General features: G+C 42.4%; 3 protein-coding genes across 3 annotated transcripts in view; 2 read left to right on the forward strand and 1 right to left on the reverse strand.

The window, feature by feature from the left end:
- The window catches only part of dnah1 (dynein, axonemal, heavy chain 1), a gene marked incomplete at both ends in the record, with an annotated part of 29,099 nt that extends 12,110 nt beyond the window's left edge, over positions 1 to 16,989 (forward strand). Inside the window, 44 exon segments of the mRNA XM_083906039.1 lie at positions 60 to 151; positions 243 to 397; positions 822 to 999; positions 1,090 to 1,284; positions 1,804 to 1,923; positions 2,055 to 2,213; positions 2,309 to 2,413; positions 2,518 to 2,658; positions 3,104 to 3,264; positions 3,347 to 3,504; positions 3,722 to 3,895; positions 4,060 to 4,238; positions 4,357 to 4,587; positions 4,734 to 4,930; positions 5,414 to 5,549; positions 5,694 to 5,902; positions 5,998 to 6,169; positions 7,015 to 7,206; positions 7,317 to 7,427; positions 7,596 to 7,781; positions 7,869 to 8,060; positions 8,252 to 8,419; positions 8,517 to 8,708; positions 8,899 to 9,030; positions 9,328 to 9,453; positions 9,849 to 9,968; positions 10,052 to 10,201; positions 10,305 to 10,465; positions 10,657 to 10,882; positions 10,975 to 11,170; positions 11,312 to 11,463; positions 11,546 to 11,742; positions 11,834 to 11,978; positions 12,429 to 12,587; positions 12,779 to 12,910; positions 13,011 to 13,181; positions 13,349 to 13,528; positions 13,632 to 13,808; positions 15,038 to 15,208; positions 15,472 to 15,602; positions 15,696 to 15,840; positions 16,172 to 16,378; positions 16,470 to 16,704; positions 16,868 to 16,989. Coding sequence (XP_083762165.1) covers positions 60 to 151; positions 243 to 397; positions 822 to 999; positions 1,090 to 1,284; positions 1,804 to 1,923; positions 2,055 to 2,213; positions 2,309 to 2,413; positions 2,518 to 2,658; positions 3,104 to 3,264; positions 3,347 to 3,504; positions 3,722 to 3,895; positions 4,060 to 4,238; positions 4,357 to 4,587; positions 4,734 to 4,930; positions 5,414 to 5,549; positions 5,694 to 5,902; positions 5,998 to 6,169; positions 7,015 to 7,206; positions 7,317 to 7,427; positions 7,596 to 7,781; positions 7,869 to 8,060; positions 8,252 to 8,419; positions 8,517 to 8,708; positions 8,899 to 9,030; positions 9,328 to 9,453; positions 9,849 to 9,968; positions 10,052 to 10,201; positions 10,305 to 10,465; positions 10,657 to 10,882; positions 10,975 to 11,170; positions 11,312 to 11,463; positions 11,546 to 11,742; positions 11,834 to 11,978; positions 12,429 to 12,587; positions 12,779 to 12,910; positions 13,011 to 13,181; positions 13,349 to 13,528; positions 13,632 to 13,808; positions 15,038 to 15,208; positions 15,472 to 15,602; positions 15,696 to 15,840; positions 16,172 to 16,378; positions 16,470 to 16,704; positions 16,868 to 16,989 — 7,238 coding nt within the window.
- Positions 16,990 to 18,105: 1,116 nt separating this feature from the next.
- tekt4 (tektin 4) lies at positions 18,106 to 20,727 on the reverse strand (the record flags this gene model as incomplete). The annotated part of the gene is made up of 7 exons (XM_083905789.1): positions 18,106 to 18,319; positions 18,850 to 19,004; positions 19,076 to 19,211; positions 19,301 to 19,387; positions 19,669 to 19,812; positions 20,032 to 20,102; positions 20,200 to 20,727. 7 exons carry the CDS (start codon positions 20,725 to 20,727, stop codon positions 18,106 to 18,108), a joined length of 1,335 nt encoding a protein of 444 aa, XP_083761915.1.
- Positions 20,728 to 21,522: 795 nt separating this feature from the next.
- On the forward strand, positions 21,523 to 25,985 carry exosc1 (exosome component 1). The gene is made up of 8 exons (XM_083905793.1): positions 21,523 to 21,610; positions 23,122 to 23,237; positions 23,483 to 23,557; positions 24,249 to 24,337; positions 24,443 to 24,476; positions 24,572 to 24,622; positions 24,772 to 24,856; positions 25,129 to 25,985. The coding sequence occupies exons 1-8, from the start codon at positions 21,583 to 21,585 to the stop codon at positions 25,233 to 25,235; spliced, it is 585 nt and encodes a 194-aa protein (XP_083761919.1). The 5' UTR covers positions 21,523 to 21,582; the 3' UTR covers positions 25,236 to 25,985.
- Positions 25,986 to 26,319: the final 334 nt, after the last annotated feature.

Genomic DNA, 26,319 nt, shown 5'->3' on the forward strand with positions numbered 1-26,319 from the left:
TTTCAGATATGCTACTGATTTTTCTAACGGAATTAAAAGATGTATTGTGATGATTGCAGGGTTTATAAGTAAGTGTATTCAGCTGTATGAGACGACTGTGGTGAGACATGGTCTCATGTTGGTGGGACCGTCTGGATCCGGTAAAACCAAGGTGTTGCTTCAGTTTTATGTCCAGCTTCATTATGGTTTTTGTCTTGCAGTGTAGTGTCCTATCTTTATGTGTATACTATTGTGTGTTTTAGTGTTACAAGATATTGGCTGAAGCAATGACCGCTTTGAAGGGCCAGCCCTCTGTGAGTGGTGGTACGTATGAGCAAGTTCAGATGTACGTCCTCAACCCCAAATCTATCACCATGGGACAGCTGTATGGGGAGTACGACTTGCTCACACACGAGTGGTAAGAAATACTGCAACTGTAAAAATTATAGTACAAACAAATAGAGCTGAGACAATTCATCGATTATGAATCGATTACTAAATTAATTGTCAACTATTTTGATAATCGATAATCAGTTTGAAGCTTATTTCATGATTAAAACAAGATTTTTGACTGTTTTTGCTTCTTAATGTGAATATTTTCTTCGTTTCTTTGCTCCACATAACAAAGAATTCATTAAAATTTAATCATTTTGGTTTGTGGACAAAACAAGACATTTGAGAACATCGTCATTTCCAGGTGTGACAAACACTGATCAACGTTTTTTTAACATTTTATGACATTTTATGGACGATTATAATCGTTAGTTGCTGCTCTACAAACTAACAATATGAACATTATACTTACTGAACAGATCCACGTTGTCTTTTTTCCCCTCTTGTAGGACAGATGGCATCCTTTCATCTCTCATACGTGGAGGGGTAGCATCTATAGACAAAGATAAAAAGTGGTACATGTTCGATGGACCGGTGGATGCTGTGTGGATCGAGAACATGAACACTGTGCTGGATGATAACAAAAAACTGTGCCTCAGTTCTGGGGAAATCATCAAACTCACCGATGTAACACTTTTCAAAGTCTTGCATTGTTCGTTGATGTGTTACTGTCTGTCCCATGTGCGTACAAGTATTTTGTGATGTCCTCTCACGCAGGAGATGACCATGATGTTTGAGGTGCAGGATTTGGCGGTGGCTTCCCCAGCCACGGTGTCTCGCTGTGGTATGGTTTACCTGGAACCCAGTATTTTGGGCCTCATCTCTTTTACAGAATGCTGGCTGAGACGCCTCCCTAAACTCTTGAAACCATACACAGAGCAGCTCAACTCCCTGTTTGGTCGATTCCTGCAGGTGAGAAGGAAGACATACACTACTGTTCAAACGTTTGGGGTCACCTATACAATTTTTTTGTGTTTTCCATTAAAAGTCACACTTTTATTCATCAAAAGAGTTGCAAAGTGAATAGAAAACATAGTCAAGACATTGAAAAGATTAGAAATAATGATTTTTATTCAAAATAATAATTTTGCCCTTTCGTCAAAGAACCAGCAAAACTCTTTTAGCTGTGCTAACATAATTGGACAAGGGTTTTCTAATCATCCAATAGCCTTCTAACGCGATTAGCAAACACAAAGTACCATTAGAACACTGGAGTGATGGTTGCTGGAAATGGGCCTCTATACACCTATGTACATATTCCATTAAAAACCAGAGTGCTTTTCCTTCAAAAATAAGGACATTTATAAGTGACCCCAAACTTTTGAACTTAGTGAAAATAAAAAAAGACCAGCAAGCTTAAGCCATTTAGAGCATGATATTAAAAACAATCCACTGCTACTGCTTCTTTTTTTCTGTATTTCTTTGAAACAGGATTCTATCACATTTGTCCACACATCAGTGAAGGAAGTCATCACATCTCTCGACAGTAACCTTGCCTGTAGTCTGCTTAAACTATTGGACTGCTTCTTCAAACCTTTTGATATTAAACAGGTGTGAGTTTTGCTTAATTGGTATTCTGTTGTATACTGACAATAATACAACACTGTCTCCTGTTGTACAGTATGCATTTGACCATTTTGTATTCATTGTGCTCACTTAATCATTTCTTTATTGCCTTATAGGATCAAAGGCCACCACCTCAAAAGAAACTTGAGCATGTGAAGGAGCTGATAGAGCCCTGGTTCATTTTCTCTCTGGTGTGGAGTGTCGGCGCCACAGGAGACACAGCCAGCCGCCATCACTTCAGTGCCTGGCTCAGAAACAAGATGGCAGAGGAGAAGGTCAGATCAAAGTTCCTGCTTTAGCTCGTTTCATGTAAGATTTTACTGGATTATTTGTGTCAAATAACACAAATGTATTTTTTTGTCCCCGTCAGATTCAATTATCTTTTCCACATGAAGGCCTAGTATATGACTACAGACTTGATGATGCAGGGATTAGTACCTTGGAGGATTATGATGATGAAGATGAGGAAAGACAAGTAAATAGATGTGGTTTAAAAATACAGATTATGTATGGAAGGCAGATGCCACTATGGGATTTCATAAGCTCCACTGACCCGTTCATCTTTTTTCTGCATTCCAGGTCCAGTGGATCACCTGGATGAAATACACTAACACTATTGTAATCACTCCAGAGACAAATTATGCTGACATCCTCATTCCCACTGTTGACACAGTGAGGATGTCTTTCCTTATTGATATGCTTTTAACCAATAAGAAACCTGTGAGTACTTTTTAAAAATCTTAAAAACATTTGTTTGGACTATACACTACTGTTCACTTAGAAATGTCCTTATTTTTTAAGGAAAAGCACTTTTTTTTCAATGAATATAACATTAAATAAATCAGAAATACACTCTATATATTGTTAATGTGGTAAACGACTATTCTAGCTGCAAACGTCTGGTTTTTAATGGAATATGTACATAGGTGTATAGAGGCCCATTTCCAGCAACCATCTCTCCAGTGTTCTAATGGTACATTGTGTTTGCTAATCGCGTTACAAGGCTATTGGATGATTAGAAAACCCTTGAAAACCCTTGTGCAATGATGTTGGCACAGCTGAAAACAGTTTTACTGGTTCTTTGAAGAAAGCAAAGTTTGACAGGCAAAATGATGCAACACTCAGAATCCAGTCGTTTAATGCGTTTAATGTGTTCGCGATTCAGGTGCTCTGTATCGGGCCAACTGGAACCGGAAAGACCCTCACCATGTCAGACAAGCTGCTGAAGAACATGCCTGCTCAATACATCACACACTTCCTTGTCTTCTCCGCTCGCACCTCAGCCAACCAAACGCAAGACTACGTCGACAGTAAACTCGACAAAAGGTTCGCCTGCTCGTTGATTGCAACAGTGCATATTCAATATTTGTAACTCACCATTTGAATGATGCTTGTCTCTGCATGCCAGACGGAAAGGTGTGTTTGGGCCTCCAATTGGAAAGCACTTTATCTTCTTTATCGATGATCTCAACATGCCATTGTTGGAAACCTATGGTGCCCAGCCTCCTATTGAACTGCTGCGTCAGTGCATCGACCACGGGGGCTGGTATGACAGGAAGCAGATTGGTGAGAAAATTGCAGTATATGTTGTTTATTTGTTAAGGATTTTGTCTCTTTTGTACTAATGGAATTTTTCAAAAGACTGACCCAAGAGGTACATTTAGTCAAATTTTGGTGTTTCTTTCCAGTTGTGAATGATTTTGTTTGCTAATCTGCTCTACTATTCCTGCGAGATGACTGTTTGATTAGACTCTGTTTTGTTGTTCCTGTCCCAAATCCAAAGGTACTTTCAAGCACTTGGTGGACATGAGTTTTGCTTGTGCCATGGGACCTCCAGGTGGAGGCCGAAATCCCATCACACGGCGCTTCACGCGCCACTTCAACTTACTGTCCTTCACTGAAATGGAGGACGCCAGCAAGAAGAGGATTTTCTCCACCATCCTCGGCAGTTGGATGGGTGAGTCAGTACTGCTGAGATGTTTAACCGTAAGGCCAAATATAAATGGTGGGACAAATGCAGGATTGAAGAACTTTATGGCCTCTATATAAGAGTTGCATCTAGAGCTGCAACTAACTATTTTCGTAATCACTTTTCTCATCTATCCTGTTGTTTTTCATCAGGACCCGTGCCAGCCATCCAGCCGCTGAATGATGCCCTTGTAGCTGCCACTATCCAAGTCTACTCGACCATTACCTCCCAACTTCTACCAACGCCGTCCAAGTCCCATTACACCTTCAATCTGAGAGACTTGTCCAAGGTCTTCCAGGGCATCCTCATGGCTGAGGCTGGGATGATACAGGTAACTGAATCCAAAAGAATCAAACTAATAATACAGAGGTGATAATAATCACTATTTGAAGTGTTTTTTAATGAAAGGAGGATGGGTAAATTATGTTTTTTTTTTGTTTTTTTTTTAGGACAAATTGCTGCTGCTGCGGCTTTGGTACCACGAGAGCTGCCGAGTTTTCCAGGACCGCTTGGTGTGTGCTGAGGACAGGGACTGGTTCAACAGGCTCCTGACAGAGTGCATTCAGGAGTTCGATTGCAGGTTCGAAGAGGTTGTGTCTTGCCAACCTGTTCTCTATGGGGATTTCATGATTCTCGGAGCTGACCACAAAGTCTACACAATCATAGAAGACAAGGAAAAGGTGAGTTGAACCATGGCCTGTGTTGTGTTTTGTCATTGGCACCATAACAGCTAACAAACTGGCGCTTCAACTTACACTTTTCCTGTACACAAAATAAATGTTGATATCGTATTGTATGCCTCATTTACATTGTAATTCTCTTTTAGGTGCTAAAAGTGATGGAAGAATATGTGGAAGACTACAACCAGACTAGCACCACCAAAATGAAGCTGGTGCTCTTCATGGATGCCATTGAGCATGTGTGCCGCATCAGTCGCATCCTGCGTCAGCCCCTGGGCAACGCCCTGTTGCTCGGAGTGGGTGGCAGTGGACGCCAGTCGCTCACCAAGCTCGCGTCACACATGTAAGACTTCAATCCTCTACTTTTAAGACCATGAAGCGCATATGACAGTGGTATTAAAGTGTCTTTTTTGAAAATATCATTTAGTATGTGATTATATGCTCATTATAGTCAGTATTTTGTGTCAAACCACAAGCCACACAGGAAAAAATATTTGAGTTCTGACTTTAAACTCATAATTCTGACTTTAAAACACAGAATTTTGACTTTAAAAATCATAATTCTGACTTTAAACTCATAATTCTGACTTTAAATCACAGAAATCTGACTTTAAACATAATTCAGATTTTTCTCAGAATTCTAAAAGTCAGAATTCTGAGTTTAAAGTCAGAATTCTGAGTTTAAAGTTCCTAGTTCCTAGTTCCCTAATCCTCTTCCATAATGTATACGAGTGAAAAATGATGTAAAATATTCAACAAACTTCAGTGTGTGAGTATTAAGTGATGTCATGTGCCCGGTGTTTATAGTGCGTTTGTCTATATTCAGGTCAGAATACGAGTGTTTCCAGATTGAGCTGTCGAAAAACTATGGTCAAACAGAGTGGAGGGAGGATATCAAAAGCATCATGCTGAAAGCTGGTCTTCAGAATCAGCAGATCACCTTCCTCTTTGTAGACACACAGGTATACAGTATTACTTTCTTAGCACCCGTAGTATGGATTTGTGGGAATAACTGCATCATGATCATACATATGTGACCTAAGTATTTGTATCTCTACAAGTCATGGTACCTTTTGACTCATTCTTATCTTGTGTTAATCTGCCAGATTAAAAGCGAGTCTTTCCTGGAGGACATCAACAACCTTTTGAACTCTGGGGATGTTCCCAACCTGTATGCAGCAGATGAGCAGGAACGCATCCTGACAGCAATGAAGCCAGTCGTGCTGGATCTGGGACAGCAGCCAACGAAAGCCAACCTCATGGCTGCTTACATCAGGAGGGTCCGCAACAACATCCACACTGTGCTCTGCATGAGGTTCATAACTCTGCAACTCTTGTGTTTTCATACCATTCCTCCTCCTTCTCCCCTTTCCACCTTGCTCATTAGTCTCTCCATTTTTACTCTTGCAGTCCCATTGGTGAGGTTTTTCGTGCTCGGTTGAGGCAGTTTCCCTCACTGGTGACATGCTGCACCATTGACTGGTTTAGCGCTTGGCCAGAGGAGGCTCTACTGGCTGTGGCCACAACTTTTCTTAATGAACTGCCTGAGCTTGAAGCCAGCCCCACAGCCATGGAGGGACTGGTGAGAAAATGTTTGTGTGTATACTTGTACAGTATTTGTTACATTTTCCTGGTCTGTGGGGACAAATATAAGTTCAAACCCATCCTTGTGAGGGCATTTGATGTTATGAATACATTTTTAGCAGGTCCCCAACTTTTTAAAGCTCCCGTAGAGTGGTCCTATCGCACATACTGTATATGTGAATCATGGAGGTCTACTTACATACTTGAACTTGTTTTTATGGTCAAAAACCTCCTAGTTGCCGATAGAAATCTCTCCTCACTGAGGCTCTCTTCATTGGCTGTGATTGGCCAGCCAACGAGAGCTTTCCCAACTGTCTTGTGATTGGCCAGGTACCTGGAAGTGACGTAATTAGCAAATCAGCTCTCAGAAGCGCAGCTCCCCCTCTGGAACAGTAGATGCACTGCTACTCATTATCAAAACATTGTTTTAACAATGTTTAAAAATGGCTTTGTCAAGACTCCCCGCCGCACTCCTTTACGACTTTGAGTCGGAGCCAGAGTCAGAAGACACTGTAGCAAGTGAAACACCTCCACAACGGACGTTCTTCTGCCAAATAATTTCCCCATAATAGTGTGTGTTCGATAAGGTCTCAAAATAAAATGACCAAACCAAGGAGGAAAATACAAATACCTATAAAAAGTGATGAAAACAATAATTTATCTTCTATTATAAAACTTTGGTCTAAAAGCCACGCCTGGCTTGGAAATCTGACATGAAGTGAGCTAGCATACATGTGGACAAATGTAGCTAAGTTGATATATACATGTGAATGAGACTTAATAAAAACCACAATTACTGAAATAACTTAACATATTCTCCCTTATTTTATTCCCATTTTCTAGACAATGATGTGTGTGAAAATCCACCAGATGGTCGCCAAAAAGTGTGAACAGTACCTGGCGGAGCTTTCCCGCCACAACTACGTCACACCAAAGAGCTACCTGGAGCTGCTCAAAATATTCTCAGCTCTCACTGGACGCAAGAAGAAGGAATTGTGCAGTGCTCGTCAGCGCATGAAGACTGGCCTGGACAAGGCAGGCCACAGACAAAAAAACCAAAACAAGAATGATGATAATTTGCTCTTAAATGAATTATAAATGAATGTATACATTTTAACACTGCACTTGTCCTTGTTGTCCTATAGCTCCTAAGCACAGCGGAGGATGTGAGTAAAATGCAAGAGGAACTGGAAACAATGCGACCGCTGTTGGAGGAGGCTGCTCAAGAAACTGAAGTCACCATGGAGACCATCAAAGTAAAGAAATCATTTTAAAGTTGTATTATTCTGTGCAAATACAAAAGTTTTGATTTGTTGTTTTGGTAAACTAAAGTGAATAACTAGGTTTTACTCTACAATCCCCACTGAAACATTGAGATCACTGAAATGTCTATCTTGAATGAGCTTTATATTTAACATTGACAGAAAGACACGGTGGTCGCAGAGGAGACCCGAAAGTCAGTGAAAGCAGAAGAAGCCAAAGCGTCAGAGAAAGCCAGTTTTGCGGGGTCCATTGCGGCAGATGCTAAGAGAGACTTGGATGAGGCTCTTCCAGCCCTGGATGCTGCCCTCACCAGCCTCAAGTCACTTAATAAGAATGATGTCACTGAGGTCAGGGATTTGGTCAAGATAATCTTCCACTACTGTTATGTGTTGTGTTACAACATAAGTTCCTGATGGCTTGTTTTATATCCATAGGTGCGAGCAATGCAGCGTCCTCCTCAGGGAGTGAAACTGGTTATTGAAGCAGTGTGTATCATGAAGGGCATCAAACCCAAAAAGATACCTGGAGAGAAGCCTGGCACCAAGATTGATGACTACTGGGATTCTGGAAAGGCTCTGTTACAGGATCCTGGCAAGTTTATTGACAGCCTATTCAATTATGATAAGGTAACATATCTAATTTATTGCTGTGATATTATATTTAGTGTCTTATGTACTGTATGTGTTATCATAGTTTTTCCAGAACAATATTATTGCCTCTCTCCAGTTTTATTTGTGAATAGTCAGGTCGCTCTGTTTCTGTTTTCGATGCTGATTTGGTGTATTAGAGCTTTCTGTGACACAAATCATTTCTGCAGGACAATATCCCTGACAATGTGATCAGTTTAATCCAGCCCTACATAGATAATGAGGAGTTCCAACCAGCCTCCATTGCCAAGGTCTCCAAGGCTTGTACATCCATTTGCCAGTGGGTGCGAGCTATGCATGTGTATCACTTTGTGGCCAAGGGTGTGGAACCTAAAAGGGTAAACTGAAAAAATATCATTGTGAAACCAATGAATTTAAAGACACATTTTTGTCCACTTTCAACATAGAAGTGTAATTCAAACTTTATCTGTACAGCAAGCTCTCCAGGAGGCTCAGGATGATTTAGCAGAAACCCAGCGTATCCTGGATGTTGCCAAAGCAAAGTTGGCTGAGGTGGAGGGTGGAGTTGCCACTTTACAGGCCAAGTACCTGGACTGTAAAGCCAAGAAAGATGAGCTGGACCACAAGTATCAACTGTGTGAGGCCCGACTCGTCCGAGCAGACAAGGTTCGAAGGAGACACAGTCGAAGACGAGAGACGTTTAGCATTACAGCAGCTCATAAAACAAATGTTACCCTGTGTCCAAACGAGTAGTGTATTATTATGCTTTATTTAGCTGCTGTAACACCGGTAGTCAACAATCATTTGCTGGTTGATTGATTCAATTGATTCATGCTAATGTATTGCTTTTCTCCAGCTTATAGGCGGACTGGCAGATGAAAAAGTGCGCTGGAAGGAAACGGTACAACAACTGGATTACATGATTAATAATGTAACGGGCGACGTGCTGCTGTCTGCAGCATACATAGCATACCTGGGACCCTTCACTGTAAGTGGGTTTGTGACTCTGTGTGTATGTGAAAGCATATTAACAGCTACGTTAGCCCTAATGTGTATATTTCATACATATCTACCATGACAATCAACTGTATCTGAGTTTATCAACTGTATTTCTGCCTTTAAACTCAGAAATTCTGACTTTAAACACAGAAATTCTGACTTTATTCTCAGGATTCTGACTTTACTCTCAGAATTCTGAGAGTAAAGTCAGAACTCAAATATTTTTTTCTTGTGTGGCCCTAATCCTCTTCTTTACATTAATCACCCATTGTTTTTCTATGTTTAGGGAGAATACAGAACAGCCATGGCAGATGAATGGCTGAATTGTTTCAAAGAGCTAAGTGTGCCACACACTGATGCACCCAACCTCATTAGCACCCTCGGAGATCCAGTCAAGATCCGCTCCTGGCAGGTCAGACCTAACCCGTCAAGACATCTTAAAGGTCCAGTGTGTAACATTTAGGTGGCAGCTCACCAGTCTAAAATAAAAATTATTTTGTTTTGTAGCTTTAGATGTTGTAAGCCCATACTGTCATGTTTCTACGGCAGCCAGAAAGGAAGTGTGTTGTTCATGTTTTGTAGTGGAATAGATAGAGTAAGAAAGTGGAGGAGTGAAGAGAAATATGAAAGAGCAAAAGCCACTGTAGCGGAGGAGTCTCCCCGTTACATGTCACAGATGTCACCAATTATTACACACTGGACGTTTAATTGCTACTGTCAGAAAAGCAGAGTTTATTTTTCATGCATACTTTCATTGAACTCACTGCCCTTCATTATCATGATGTTTTATCATTTCTATGTGCGTAGATATCAGGTTTGCCCAAGGATAACCTTTCAGTGGAGAATGGTGTGATTGCCTTGTACTCTCTGCGCTGGGCTCTTTTCATTGATCCACAGGGACAAGCCAACAAGTGGATCAAAAACAAGGCAAGGACACTTCCTTTTATGGTCTGATCTGATCAATGCTGTTAAGGGGAACCGATGAGGAAAATGTTCTTTGTGCCATCCAGGAGCGGGACAATGGGTTAGAGGTTATGAAGCTCAGTGACCAAGATTTCCTACGCAGTCTTGAGAACACCATTCGCTTTGGCAAACCCTGCCTTTTGGAGAACGTAGGAGAGGAGCTGGATCCTGCTCTGGAGCCTGTCCTGTTGCAGCAGGTGAATACACATCATTTATTCTAATACACATGAAAAGGACTTGTGTGTATTGCCAAATATCCGCCACACACCTCTCTCCTGAACTCGCATTCATGGCTCTTAGACATTTAAGCAGCAAGGGGCCACGGTGCTGAAACTGGGTGAGTCAGTCGTCCCCTACCATGAAGACTTCAGGATGTACATCACGACCAAGCTGCCGAACCCACACTATTCTCCTGAGGTCTCGACCAAAGTCACACTGATCAACTTCACCCTGTCACCCAGGTAACACACACCTTATACATCCATCCATCCATTATCTACTGCTTTATCCTCCATTGGAGGGTCGGGTGGGGTGATGTGCCTATCTCAGCTGACATAGGGCGATAGGCGGGGTGCACCATAATAATTAAAATATAACTAATTTGCTCTCAGTCTTTTAGTATTTGTATTCAACTGTATTTGTGTACATTCAGTGGTCTCGAGGATCAGCTGCTGGGCCAGGTGGTCGCTGAGGAGCGTCCAGATCTGGAGGAGGCTAAAAACCAGCTGATCATCAGCAACGCCAAGATGAAACAGGAGCTGAAAGAAATTGAGGACGAGATCTTGTACAGGCTCAGCTCCACAGAGGGAAACCCAGTGGACAATGAGGAGCTCATCCAAGTGCTGGAGGCCTCCAAGGTCAAAGCTGGAGAGATCAAGGTCGGAAACTGGAGAGCTTCCATCTCTATTATGTCATATACAACTTCATTACACACAGATTCTTTTCTAATAACAGTGGGTTTTATTGTTAGGCTAAAGTGATGGTGGCTGAAAAGACCGAACAGGACATTGATGCCACCCGTCTGGAGTATGTCACCGTGGCTATCCGTGCACAAATCCTCTTCTTCTGTGTATCTGACCTGTCTGGCGTTGACCCCATGTACCAGTACTCTCTTGAGTGGTTCCTTGGTATCTTCATGGCAAGCATTGCCAACTCTGAGAGAGCAGGTAGAAGGGATGTATACAGTAAATGATGCTCTCTCGCTCTGGTTTTATACAGATTGTTATGCATGTGCAGATTAATATACTCAAGAATTGGTTTATGACACAGAAACCTGATCAGCTGACCTTTTCTCCTGTTCCTCACAGATACAGTGACGGAGAGAATCAACAACATCAATGAGTTTTTCACCTTCAGCCTGTACAGCAACGTGTGCCGCAGTTTGTTCGAGAAGCATAAACTCATGTTTGCCTTCCTTCTCTGCACTCGCATCATGATGAACGAGAACAATATTGACATGGTGAGTTTCTTTTCCGTTGTTGCTAATCTTCTCTAGGAGCGCATACAAGAGAACATAAATACACTTAATGAATCTGTGTCAGGCGGAGTGGCGATTCCTGCTATCTGGAGGAACGCCTTCCGACGAGATAACCAACCCGGCGGTGAGCTGGCTTTCAGAGCGGGCATGGCAGGACATAGTGGGCATCAGTGCTCTGGACAACTTCCACAACCTGGCAGAGAGCTTCACCGAACATCTGCAGGCTTTCAAGAGAATGTTTGACAGCAATCAGCCTCACAGGTCTGTCCACACTGAAAAATACAACGTCGTTCCTGCAGGAGAAGCCGTCAGTGTTTAACATTTTGTGCAATGAATGTTCACTTACCTCCAGGGAGATGCTTCCAGAGCAGTGGGACACAGAGCTGGACTCCTTCCAGAAGCTGTTGATCCTGCGCTGTCTGAGGCCTGACTGCGTCATTCAAGGCCTGCAGGACTTTGTCTCAGCTCAGCTGGGACAGCACTTCATAGAACCTCAGGTGGATATGAATTTCTTTAGGAATAACCCCTTGAAATACAATATATCATATCTTTTTTGGAGCGAGTCCTTTGAATAATTCAACGCTATTAGACAGGAGCAAAGAAAAGACTTCTGTGGTGAAATTTCGATCATGCCTGAATCTTGCTGACGATTTTTTGGGGCAAAATCCGTAAACGTGTTCATGGAAGTTCCCTTGTCACACTTATCAAGTTTTGTGTAGATGGGACAATGTTATACTTAACTTCCTGTTTCAGGAGTTCCACTTCCTGTTGGGAGGTCCCTGATCTCACACACAGATCGGTCAATGTACAGCAAAGTTAGTGGGCACTTCCTGTTTAAAATGGCCAACTTCCTGTTGGGTTCTGATCATGTATTTGACCGTTTCCCATGTATATATCAGTGGTATTTGTGGCTTATGAGTCCTTTTCTCTCCGTCTTTTTTTTACAGACATCAGACCTGTCGGTGGTATTTAAAGAGTCGTCCCCTTCCACTCCCCTTATATTTGTCCTTTCCCCTGGCACTGACCCCGCTGCAGACCTCTACAAGTTTGCTGACGTCATGCAGTTCTCCAAGAAAATGAATGCTATCTCTCTGGGCCAGGGCCAGGTAAGGCCCTGTGGGATACTTTCTGTATTCTCTTTGTGCACTGTCTTTGACTTTGGGGAAAAAGCCACAAGCCATCTTTTTATAGAACCATGCCACCATCGTGGTCTTGTAGTGTATATTAGAATTAAGGCTGGTGTTGTTCTGTTCCATCAACTTACATCTCACTTACTCCTCTTGCTTGTGTGATTCAGGGTCCCTTGGCTGAAACTATGATGCATGCTGCCATGGAGAGAGGTCAGTGGGTCTTTTTCCAAAACTGTCACCTGGCCCCCAGCTGGATGCCATCAATGGAGAGACTCATCGAAAACATTCGTCCAGCAAAGGTCAGAAAATACACACACAACAGAATAAACTACTGCATGTCTGACTAACCAAACACTTTTTTATTCCTCATGGTCATTGCATGTCTAACCTTCTTTACAGGTTCACAGGGATTTCCGTCTGTGGCTCACAAGTCTCCCCAGCAACAAGTTCCCAGTGTCCATTCTACAAAATGGCTCCAAGATGACCATTGAGCCTCCAAGAGGCATCAAGGCCAACCTGCAGAAAACCTACCTGAGGCTAAATAATGATTTCATCTCCTCCTCCACCAAGGTCTGTCTCATCCCTCCCTTTCAGTCTAATCATGCTCTCTATCTTTTTACGAGAAAATCAGCTTCTTTGGATCAATGTTGTTTTTGTCTTGTCTTGTTTTCGGACAGATTTTTTGTTGCCGTATTTTCAACTTTTTCCTCTGCTCACTGTACTCTTCTCCTCCACAGATAACAAACTTCAAGTCTTTGCTCCTGTCTCTCTGTCTCTTCCACGGAATCGTTCTGGAGCGAAGGAAGTTTGGCCCTTTGGGCTTCAACATTCCCTACGAATTCACAGACGGAGACCTGAACATCTGCATCAGCCAGCTCAAAATGTTCCTGGACGAGTACCAGGACATCCCGTACAAGGTGGTGGAGAGGAGGCTCTTTGTTGTTTTGCTGTTCAAGATCTCAATATTTCTTTGGGTTATCGTGTTTTTTTCAGTCAACATTTGTGTTCATTTGTCTCCAGGTGCTAAAATACACAGCAGGGGAGATCAATTATGGCGGCCGTGTGACCGATGATTGGGACAGAAGATGTCTGCTCAGTGTGCTGAAAGACTTCTATTGTCCTGCAGTTCTTTCTGATGATCATGTCTACTCTACATCTGGAGTCTACCGGCAGATAGACACAGATCTGGATATCAAGGTTGGTCACCGGGAAAAAGAAAACAGCACTTATTTCGAAAGCCGAAGCAAAGCATTATTCTGAGCCTTAACCATAACCAGTCTGTGCCCAACCCTTACCCTAACCTTAACATAGCCAAGATTCAAATCTTAGCTCTAAACTTAACCAGTTCCCCAGAAATGAGGTTCTGCTTCATAAGACCCAGTTTTGGTCTCCATGACGGCTACTGGTACTGACAATGTCAGTGTTAATGCCAGAAAAGGTCCTAAAGAGGTAACAAATACATTAGAAATGTTCAGTTAAAAAAAAAAAACTTTTGAGAGTTTGTGTGTGTTTCTTTTGTAAGGAGTTCACAGTAACAGAAAGCATTTTATCTGTTCTTGCTACCATTTGCAAACAAGGAGGTGAAAGGAGTGAGACTGTAAGTATTCTGATTGTCATGTTGGGAACAACAACAAATAAACATCTGTAGTCTGTACTCACCGATTTTAGAGCTACAGTTCATATTTGATTTCTGGTTCTCATTCTTTACATTCTGGTAGCCATCGATAAATAATGGTGTCTGGTTTAAAAAAAAAGTACTGAACCGATGAATTCACTGGATCACGACTCAACTGATCTCCTGCATGGTTCATTATGTATGGAAGAGGATTAGGGCCACACAGGTAAAAAATATTTGAGTTCTGACTTTATGCTCAGAATTCTGACTTTACAATCGCAATTCTGACTTTATTCTCAGAATTCTGACTTTAAACCCACAATTCTGAATTTAAACTTAAAATTTCTGACTTTGAACACAGAATTCGGAGTTTATTCTAAAAATTCTGGGCACCCGTAGTTCAGAATTCAGAGAATAAAGTCAGAATTCTGACTTTATTCTCATAATTCTGACTTTAAACTCAGAATTTCTGACTTTATTCTCAGAACTCTGACTCTAAACTCTAAATTTTTGACTTTAAACTCAGAATTTCTGACTTTGAACACAGAATTCTGACTTTAAGCTCAGAATTTTGACTTTATTCTCTCCGAATTCTGAACTACAGGTGCCCAGAATTTTGAGAATAAACTCAAAATCAGGGAACCGTTCTGAACATCTCTGCAAAAGATGACCTCCCAACAGGAAGTGGAACTTCTGAAAAACGTCTTGTCTCACAAACAAATTCCGGGCTTCGAAAATCTTGAATGTCAAACAAATGTTGACCAGATGAAGTCGGCGAGTGACGTGTTGTTGTGGTAATCCTGAATCCTAGGGTTACCTGATGTACATTCGTGGTTTGCCCATCAACGATCCACCAGAGATCTTTGGTCTTCATGACAATGCGAACATCAGCTTTGCTCAAAACGAGACCTTCACCCTGCTGGAGACTGTGGTTCGCCTGCAGCCTCGGGCCATGTCCGCTGGGGGTAAAACTCAAGAAGAGGTAAATATATTGTTTGTCTTGCTGTGTTGCCCTCATGAGTACTAATAGTAGTGGTGTATAGTTTAATCATTAATAACAAGATAAAAAGCAGTTAAAAACCTGCTCATTATTGGTGGACTGCTGACCGTTTGTCAAGAAGTGGTCTCTGGATTTTCAGGAAAATGTTTTCCAGCACACCTTTGTCAAGATACAGGGCCTTTCCTGAGTATCTGGACTGTGGCTAAGACTTGTCATGTTGCATTTGTGATCTCCTGTGTTGGCAGATCGTGGAAGAGAAAGTGGCAGGCATCTCTGGAAAGATCCCTCAGCCTTTCAATGTCCACGAAGTGATGGAAAAATACCCAGTCCTCTACGAGGAGTCCATGAACACCGTGCTCATCCAGGAGGTCATCAGGTAACATCACACACACAGCAAAAGTGCTGTAACTTCATTCATTCATCATTGGTACGTCATTGACCGGCCCTCTGTGTGTTTGACGTCTTTCAGATATAACAAGTTGCTGCTGGTCATCTCTCAGAGTCTCGGTGACATTGTGAAGGCTCTGAAGGGTTTAGTGGTGATGTCATCAGAACTGGAGCTCATGGCCCACAGCCTGTTCAGCAACACAGTACCTGATGCGTGGAAAGCCAAGGCAAGACACACCGACTCATGACAAGACGTTGCCTGTCTGTTGTTTTACTTAATAGCTGCTGTATTCAAGCAGCCAATCAGCATCCACCTCCAACAAACAAAGCACTGCTCTCTCACCTCTCTCTGTGTGTCCAGCAGTCGCTCAGTACATGCTAACACTTCAGCACATGAGTAAAACATGTATAACTGTGTTTATAAACTGCATACTAATGAGTATTCATACGTTTATAAATGATGAATTCAATATTTATTCATGCTTAACTAATGCTAATAGGTTGTACTTATTATAAAGTGTTACCCTGCTTTCTACCTTCAACCTTGTCTCCCTCCAGGCTTACCCCTCTCTGAAGCCTTTGGCCTCCTGGGTGTCAGACCTGCTTCAGAGGATCACTTTCCTGCAAAGATGGATCTCTGATGGCATTCCGCCGGTCTTCTGGATCAGTGGCTTCTTTTTCCCACAGGCTTTTCTCACTGGGACCCTTCAGAATTACGCCCGCCGCTACAGCGCCTCCATCGACACCATCGGTATTGACTTTGAGGTCAGACAGTAAGCTGTGTGTCTCACTTTGTCGACGTTGGTATTGTTTCACCAGTGTCACACGGTCTCTGTTGTAATTACTCACCCCATAGATAATAGTGGCATCTGTGTCAGAGATAACAGAGAAACCAAACGTGGGCTGCTACATCCACGGTCTGTTCCTGGAGGGCGCGCACTGGGACAGTCGCGCAGTTCAGCTCGCAGAGTCCAGGCCCAAGGAGCTCCACACCAAAATGGCCGTCATCAGGCTGATCCCCAAACCCAACCACAAGCCGTCGACCTCTGGGGTCTACGTCTGTCCCGTCTACAAGACCCTGACACGTGCTGGTAAACACACACAGTATCTGTGCATGATTACTGGTTTTACTATTTACCCAAAAATAGACTCCAGTTTATTTCCCAAAGAGTCCACTGACACACATTAGACTGCATGGAAAAGAGTGTTAAGTGTCTCCTTCATGTCAGTGAAGTGTCCTGTGTGCTTTTGTAGGGACACTCTCCACCACCGGTCATTCCACCAACTATGTGATGTCAGTGGAGCTGCCGACTGATCACAGTCAGAGACACTGGATCAAACGGGGGGTGGCACTCATATGTGCACTGGACTACTGAACACGCACGTACTGTATGTATGCTTTATGCTTCATTTCACAGCGACTGCTGGAATAAACTGTTTTTGTGCAGTTCGATCTCTTCATAACCCTCCTTTCAATTTGATACAGTTGAAAATAATCTGGTTGAAAATGATTCTGACTTAAAACTCAGAATTCTAACTTTAGTTCGTAGAGTTTAAAGTAAAAATTCTTAGAATAAAGTCAGATTTCTGAGTTTTAAAGTCAGAATTTTGAGTTTAAAGGTACAATATGTAGTATTTATGGGTTTATATAACCCAAAATCCACTTTTTTATACATACTATGTGCTCCTGCATTGTCTAGTCGCTGTATAATAGTTTTTGTTTCATTTTCGTAGTGTTTCAAAAAGTAATGTTAAATAACATGACCGCGGACCGCGGTTACATAGCCACTGTTAGCAGCGAGACGCCTTGTTTCTACCTGAGCCTGTAAGGACAAACGCGAGAGAACAAAACAAGCGTCTCTTTACTTGTAGCGGAAGTCCCGCCTCCTCTCTCTCCGCTTCGTCTGCTACAGCCGCGGTAGTTCGCCCTCTCCCTCACCTCACGAACCTCATCTGCTGACACGGAGAAAGACGACGAGGACGACATTTGACCAGCTGCGGATACCGTAGCGCTCAGGGAAGGGAGGGGGTGAGCAGAGCAGCAGGTCTTTGTTGTAAATTTCAGCCTCTCCTCTAGATGGCACTATGAACTACTTATTTCCCCTTTAAAGTCAGAATTTTTTAAAGTCAAAATTCTGAGTTTTAAAGTCAGAATTATGAGAATAAAGTCAGAATTTTGAGATTAAAGTCAGAATTCTCAGTTTAAAGTCAGAATTTTGAGATACTTCACCTGGTTACATTTTGATTAAAACAACAACAACTACAGCATACAGAACAAAGTTAGTGTTTTTTCATCACATGAGTTGAGTTTTCTGCATTATACTATTGATATAGCATTTTTGATGTTCCACATCTGTGGTAAGAATTATACGAATACATCTCCAAGTCAGAGTATTTATTAACACAACACAGCACAACAAAGAATTCTAATTTATCTATCTATCTAATCTAATTTAAGATTTTCCACAACAACACTTGAAGCACCGCTGTCTTCAGTATCCTGACAGAGTAGAGACTGTCGGGAATCGTTCACGGCGAGTCATGCACTTGTCTCTGTCGACGAACAGAGAGTGGGTCTTACAGTTTACGTCCTTCTCCAGGGCCATGCGTGACTCCTCCAGGTGGGACAAAGAGCCTCTGGCGTCACTCAGCTGCTGCTGCAGAGACGCCAGAGTGGCGTCAATCTGCCTCACCTCCCCTTCCAAACTGCAGACACACACGGGCAGCAAATAAACAGGATGAAGAAGCTCTTATTTTACATATGAAACAAGTTGACAGCCACACTACTGTTCAAAAGTTTGGGGTCACTTAGAAATGTTTTTTTAAAGGAAAAGCTCTTTTTCTCAATGAATATAACATTAAATGAATCAGAAATACACTCTATACATTGTTAATGTGGTAAACGACTAATCTAGCTGCAAAATTCTGGTTTTTAATAGAATATGTACATAGGTGTATAGAGGCCCACTTCCAGTGTTCTAATGGTACATTGTGTTTGCTAATCGCGTTAGAAGGCTATTGGATGATTAGAAAACCCTTTAAAAACCTTATGCAATGATGTTAGCACAGCTGACGAAAGGGCAAAATTATTATTTTTAATAAAAATCATCACTGACCATATTTTCTATTTGTTTTGCAATTGTTTTGATGAATAAAATGTGACGATGTATAGGTGACCCCAAACTTTTGGACGGTAGTGTATGTGAACCTGTGTGTGTGTGTGTTTGTGCGCACACCTGAGTTGAGGCTCATCCCGGCAGAGTTCCATGTGGGGTCTGAGGGAGCGAACATAAAGCCTGGACTGAGCAACTCTCAGTGGAGCCTCTTTACTGTGGATGGCCTGCTGAAGAGCTACAATGTTCCTCTCCTGGGCCCCAATCTGCTCCAGAACCTGCACATACACACACAGTGGATCAATCAACCAGCTGATAATTTTCCCTCTATGTCTGTCTGTCTGTCTACCTCAGTGAGCCTCATCTCCAGCTGGGCTTTGGCCTCAATCAGCTCTACACAGCGCTGGCTAAAGGCGTGGTCCACACTGGAGCACTGAGCTCTCAGATCCTCTGTGGTGTCCTGGAGAACTTGCTCCACCAGCATTCTGACACACAAAAACAGCATCGGCAGTCAGGGATAAATAATGTCATTTTCACATCGACTGTCGCGGCATTTAATTATGAAAAGTCTGACCTGAGATTGCTGGTGGCCTGTTCCTCCTGCATAGCCACGCTCAGGTTGTCCTGAGTGAACTTTGTCCACGACGCAGGGTTACACATTCTGCGGCAGACCAGAAACATACAAAGGTCCGGTGTGTAACATTTTAGGATCGTTAATTGGCAGATATGTGAACTTTGTCTCTTTGTGTGTATTTTTGTCACTAATGATTCACGACTACTCATTGTAGTAGTCAATGCTGCTTCCCCACATCATCAAATTAGGTCTTTTGTTATATTTTTGATTGAGAGATAGTGGCAGGTATCACATACCGTCTCTTTAATAACACATTTGGATATCTATGACTTGGGTCCTCGAGCATTCGCACACAGAGAAAGACTCACTGATCTTGCATGGAGGCTGAGCTGGGATGGTGCTGTGTGTCTTGACTCATGTTACTGTATCGTCCACAGCGGTCGTCCAAATTGTAGGCCTCGTACTTATCGGACCAGTCCAACTCTAATGTCTGCTTGGCCTCTCTGTTCCTCCTGATGTGAACACACATACACATTAGAGTGTCAACTAATTATCATCTTCGTAAGCGATTAATCTGTCGATTACTTTCTCGATTAGTCGTTTGGTCCAGATAATGTGAGAAAATGTGAAAAAAAGACAAGAAATCTTGTTTTAATCATCAAAAAAAGCTTCAAACCGATTAATCGATGATCAACGATGATTTTTATTTCATAAGTTAACCACAAACTTACTTGATCTGAGTGACAACCTCGGCCCTTGTTTTCTTCAAAAGAGCCTGGACATTTCTGATTAATTCCACTTCCTGCAAAACAATCAGGTATGTTGAGTTCTGTTGGTGTTGCTTTATTTATTTTTTTACACCAACTATAGTTTTGATATAGTTTTGAAAACACAGTCACCTTTAACAGCTCCTCCTCCACAGAATCCCTGACCAGGTCTGGTCCCAGTCTTCTCGTCCTGCAGTTCAGATTATCCACGCTTATTGCATACGGAGTCTCGGTGGCGTCCAGCGCCTTCTCCAGCCGCGTCTTCAGCGCCAACAGCGAGGCGATGTCGGCTTGCAGCCTTTCGATGTGCCGCTGCAGCTCAGACCTCCAGTGGTGGATGTCCTGCAGCCTGTCTCCCAGCAGACGCGTCCCCTCCGCCTGCGTCTTCTGGGTGGCAGCCTCGGTGTCCCGGTGCAGGGTCTTGGACAGTCGCTGCACGCTCTGGGCTTCGCGGCAGTCCGCACCGGCCTGTTGGAGGATGGCGTGGCAGTTGGAGAACCACTCGGGCGGGGTGTACTTAGCCGAGCGGTACCCGGCGGTGGCTGAGCCCGAGGACAGCTGCGGGACCTCGGGCTCCACGGGAGGATTGTGCTCCGGGACCCTCACCGCCACAGCTCTGCTGTCACAGTGTGGCCGTGACACTAAAACCTCAGAGCTCATGCTTTGGGCAAATTAAATCACAAGGAATAAAAGAGATATAAAAGACAGTCAGCTGATTAAAACAGGCTGAAAGTGTCACCGGTGATGCACAGTCTTCAGCAGCTATGTTTGCTTGTTTACTGTTGCCTGGTTACACATGTTGTCAGGGTCAGATCCAGTGGCGGATCTAGAGAATTTTACATGGGGTGGCGAAGGAGTGGCAAGAGGTCAAAATTATTATAATAAGGGAATATAAGGGAAATCAGGCAAAACAACATGATTCCTGTAAAAACACATGTAAACTAATAGCCACGGTCAATTAAATAAACCATACAATTGATAATTTTAACCTTTAATGTGGTTTTCACCTTGCTGTATTCACTACCGTTGATTTTACAATTTATTTACAAATCCATGGTTTAAAGGCCAAAGCAAACGTGCCATCGGTATTCATGGGATCCTCCAGCGCACGTCAGTAGCGTATTCCCATCATGCCTTTGGAAGCGCCGAACAAGGCTCGTTCACATAGCCGAGAGGCATTATGGGAGTAACACTACTGCGCGTGCTCTCGGGGTACCCACAACCCGGAAATTAACCAGGAAGTGAGAAACTTTTATTTTTAAAGCATATGTGCGAGAATAGTCTAACTGTGGTCTGCAGTTGATATGCGCTGGGTGAGCAGCTCCATAGGAATGAACGGAACTAAAGGGGCGGTGTGCTCTATTCAGTTCCGCCATGTTTGTTGAGGCATGGTTAAGAACATGTGACCTGTTCAGCTAACTAACAGGAATCCCCTCTCCGCGTAGCAGCCAATCAGAGTCGACGCTCGCTCCTACGCCTCAGCCAATCACCGCTCACTCTGCTCTTCTCGAAAACATGTCGCCCATGAAGCTGTGTGTTCCAGGTAAGCTCCGTAAATGTTGTCTTTCCGAGACGACACGAGTTAATTCGTTGTCACTTTATGTTGGCTTTTTGTGTGTTTGTCGCTGTGTCGCCGCGTCAAGTGGAGTTTAGCTGCTGTGTAATAATAACTTCTCACCATGTGTATGTGGGGTGTGTGCTCTAGCTACACACGCTGTTGTCGTAACTTATTTTATTATTTCGCTGTAGTTTTTTGGACCTGAAACGGAGGTGGAGTGATACAAAGATGTTTTTGACACAATTTTGTATTCGCAATGCTACCACACAAGCTGCCTCTTTCCCTTTCCTAACATGTCCGCTTTTCCTACCTTCCCTTTCCCTTAAAATCAACCTCCTCTCATTGCCACACTGTTATTACCGTTTTCTTGTGCCCGGTGTTTTACGGTAAATGAGATAAAACACTGTACGTGTGCAGGACCGCGAGTTGAGGACTTTTACTTTCCACGGTAGTTTTCATCTGCAGCCGTGCCCATCGCCTCAGGACAGCACGGCAGCATTCCTAGTCTCACTTGTTTACCTTCAGTGGGAAATCATTGTATCTGAAAACACACAAATGTGTTTACTACATTGTTTTACTAACTCAAAAGAGTGGTGCTTTTCTCTCATTGCATTGTATGTATTTTTTTATATAGGAATTGGGCTGGATGTTATGGCCAAAAATGTGCTGTGTACTGTTAGCATGTTTGTTATTGCAGGAGTTTATTTAAGAAGGAAACCCCTTTAATGTCTTGTATGATAACATTAACTTATAATGACTTTCGGTTTCATTCTTTATCACTTGTGCAACATAAAGAAACTTAAAAGCAAAAGTTGAAGAGATGCCATGCGTGGAAGTCGAGGTGTTTTAGTCATTAGTTATGTAAGGAAGTATTAGCATGTTTGGGAGATACCAGCCTTTACCGAGATCATCATGCAACCCTAATGTGAGCAAATATTGTGATGAATGGAAAAAAGTGGCTTTAAAGTTCTTTATATAAATAACAGAAAAGAGAGAACTTTGTCACACATCTGAGGCAAAAAGTGCAAACTAGTTATGCGTTATTATATCAATGTGTTTCTGCAATTCAAGAACACATCAACATACACTATATTGGTCTGTTACCTGCATTGACACGATCTAGGGATGCAACTAACCATTGTTTTCATAATCGATTAATCTGTCGATTATTTTCCCGGTTAATTGATGAATCGTTTGGTCCATAAAATGTCAGTAAATGTTAAAAAACGTCGATCAGTGTTTGTCAAACCTGGATATGATGATGTTCTCGAATGTCTTGTTTTGTCCACAAACCAAAATGATTCAGTTTTATTGATTTCTTTGTTATGTGGAGCAGAAAAAACAGACAAAAGTCATATTAACAAGCTGAAAATCACATAAACACTCAAACTGAAATTCTCAAAATAGTTGACGATTAATTTAATAATCGATTAATAATCAAGTAATCCTTACAGCCCTAACCCTAACCATGTCTTCCTCCTCTTCTTTGCACCCAGGTGACAAACTATGCAGCACAGAAGACTGTATTCCCGGCACAGGAGTGTATCTACGGCACGGCTACATATACTCCTCGCTAGCAGGCTATGTGCTGAGGAAAAACGAAGGAGAGGAGGTGAGGGGTGTGGTGGCTGGTGTGGGAGCAGTCAGTCAGTCAGGCATGTGATGGGTGTGTCCAAGTAGAGATGTTGCACAACATCTACCAATGTGACTGTAGTGAAATGGGTGGGTTCACCCAGCTGTAATGAAATATGCATGACATGTAGTATGGCGTGTCTTTTCTTGAGTGTTTTCTTTTTACTGGAGTAATGAAAACTGCTTTCTGTATTAATGCATGTGATTTTTTTTATCTTTGTCTAGTTACCTGTGATCTCAGTCGTGAGGGAAACGGAAACACAGCTGCTGCCAGATGTAGGAGCAATAGTCACCTGTAAGGTATGCATTGGAATCAGATACTATTTCTATCATAGTTTGCTCTGTTCTTGCACAGTCTTAACAGAGACATATTATGCAAAATCTACTTTTTAATCATTTTAATACTTATATTTGGGACTCTGGAGGCCCTATGAGTAGGCAAAGAGTGAGAAATTATGTTTTTGTGGTCCGCCTCAGTCTCAGTACAGGAGGTAAAACACGCGATGTTTACTTCCACACTCATTGCTACGTAACAATGAGACATTTGTTGTCTCGCGGTGCGTCGCTTTGTCCCTAAAAAACATGCAAGAGTGCAGACGAGCAATAGTACCCGGAAGAGCGGAAGAGTTCTACACAAACTTCCAGCCTCAGAGGATTTACGTGTCCAGTGGATACATTTTATATATAACAACAATGTGCCGGCTAGAGTCGGCAAATGATGGCTTTTTCCAAATGCTTACAGCTAGAAGTTAGCTGCTGGAGACTCAGTGACGCTGATGTAGTTTCCTGTGTCTCATTTGCATTTAAAGAGACAGGCACTCAAAAGCGAGCATTCTGAACAGGGCTGTTTTGGTAGGGTGATTGAACTGCTGTGGTGCTTCATCCTTAAGGTATTTTGACCAAAGGGAACTAGGTTAACTTTGAGAAATAGGGTATAATATGTCTACGAGTGGTGTTTTGTCTTGAGCCTTGCTGTTATTTGATTGGACAGGTGACCAGCATCAACTCCAGATTCGCCAAGGTCCATATTCTTTATGTAGGTTCCACGCCGCTGAAGGACCGCTTTAGAGGGACCATCAGGTAACCATCATAATTGAATCTATCGTTCAGCAGAAATGGTGTTTTTTTTTAAATTATTATTATTTTTGCTCTCTTAAAACTGAGCTCACTCTCCTCTGACTGCAGGAAAGAAGATGTACGCGCAACAGAAAAAGACAAGGTGCGTTTGAATGAATGTGCTCAACAAACGTGACATCCTAAATCTGAAATAAAAAGTTTCACGTGAATCTTATCTTTTCTTTTTTGTTTTTCCAGGTTGAAACATACAAAAGCTTCAGACCTGGCGACATTGTCCTTGCAAAAGTGGTATCCTTTACCGACCCTAAGAAATATTCACCAGCCATGAAACTATTCAGCTCATACATTGACTTCTTCCTAAAAGGGATGCATCTGTTGTGTTGTCCTGCAGTGTGGTGTGTATTTTTGTCGAGTTGACCCTTGACACATGATGTCAGATTTCCCTCGGCGACGTTCAGTCTAACTACCTGTTAACAACCGCAGAGAATGAGTTGGGAGTCGTAGTGGCACACAGTGAAGCAGGTAAGCCCTTGGATTTATTTACATCTGGTTTAAGTTATGCATCAGTAAAAAGTGACAATAGAAGCTCTAGTCCAGGTTTTCTTAGACTCAAATCTCTTTATGCATTCTCTTTCTGGAACATTTCCATGATCTTGATGTGTCCAAACTGCTCTTAAACCACTACCGTTCAAAAGTTTGGGCTCACCTGTACAATTTGTTTGGTGTTTTCCATCAAGTCACACTTTTATTCAACAAGAGTTGCAAAATGAAGTCTTTTTTTTTTTGTTTCCCAGGTGTCCAGATGGTTCCCATCAGCTGGTGTGAGATGCAGTGCCCAAGGACGCACAGCAAAGAGTTCCGCAAAGTGGCGCGTGTGCAGCCGGAATATTTACAGGCATGAGTCCTGAAACTTATCCCCCCCCCCCGCCCACATGGAACACACAGCTCCCCCCCCCCCAACCCCTCTTCCTTCAGTCAATTTTCAAGATATTGTTCAGATGTTTATTTAAGAGACTGAACAACGTGCGATTTGTTGGCTACTCCCTCGCTTCATGTCTTTCTTTCTTAAGTGTTATTAAATAGCTTTCCCTATGCACACTGTGTCATCAGTGGATTGTGCCGGGTTAAGCAGCATGAGACCTCTGTCATACAGGACATACAGTATTCTTAATAATGAGACTTAATAATCCCAGGGTGTTACAGTGCAGCTGTAAAGAGAGGAATCATTACACAAGGCAGAGGTTGTATTTGCTAGCTGCATACTGAGCACTGCACTCTTTTTGGCATGATGATGCGATTTACCCGCCTCAATATCTTGACCATAGACAAGTGTCAGTGCCATCTTTGTCTCCTGAGGCTCACTTTTGTGCTTACACTTCTCCAGCCTTTTCATTTTCAGGTGGACAAACGTCCACTCAGTAGTTTTACAGGACACTGTAAAGTGTCCGAGAGAGCCTACGATTCAAACCGACTTCCAATGCAGCTACGTACCGTTCATGGAATACTGAAGTATATACCGCGTGATAGTCAGATTTTGTTTCACAGCACACTTATGAGCCCGCTTTGCCTTTGAAGCAAAGTGAACTTTATTCTTTCCTGATTTTTCTCTTCACTTTACCAAAAGATGTTGTGCAGGCTAGAAATAAAATGACCATCAGAAACTCTTAAGGCAAGTGGTGTTTTTTTTCTTGAAATTAAGACAAAGACATTGTTTTAGAATAAAGACATGTACACGCATCTACTTTGCAACAAGTAGGAAAATCACCTCAAACACAACCAGCAGCACATATTACCATTAAAGATGAACTAAAATACAATTTTAAAGTCAAAACATGACTCAAAATATCTTTGTTAAAGGAACATTTCACACAATCTGATCAAAACAACCCACTGATACTCCTTCACGTTATCAACAGGTGACTTGTTTTCAGTTTTGATGTTAAATATACAGTATGTACATGTACAAATGTCATTTTTGTGATTGA

This window comes from Microchirus variegatus (assembly GCF_963457635.1).
Source record: "Microchirus variegatus genome assembly, chromosome: 19".
Taxonomy (NCBI): domain Eukaryota; kingdom Metazoa; phylum Chordata; class Actinopteri; order Pleuronectiformes; family Soleidae; genus Microchirus; species Microchirus variegatus.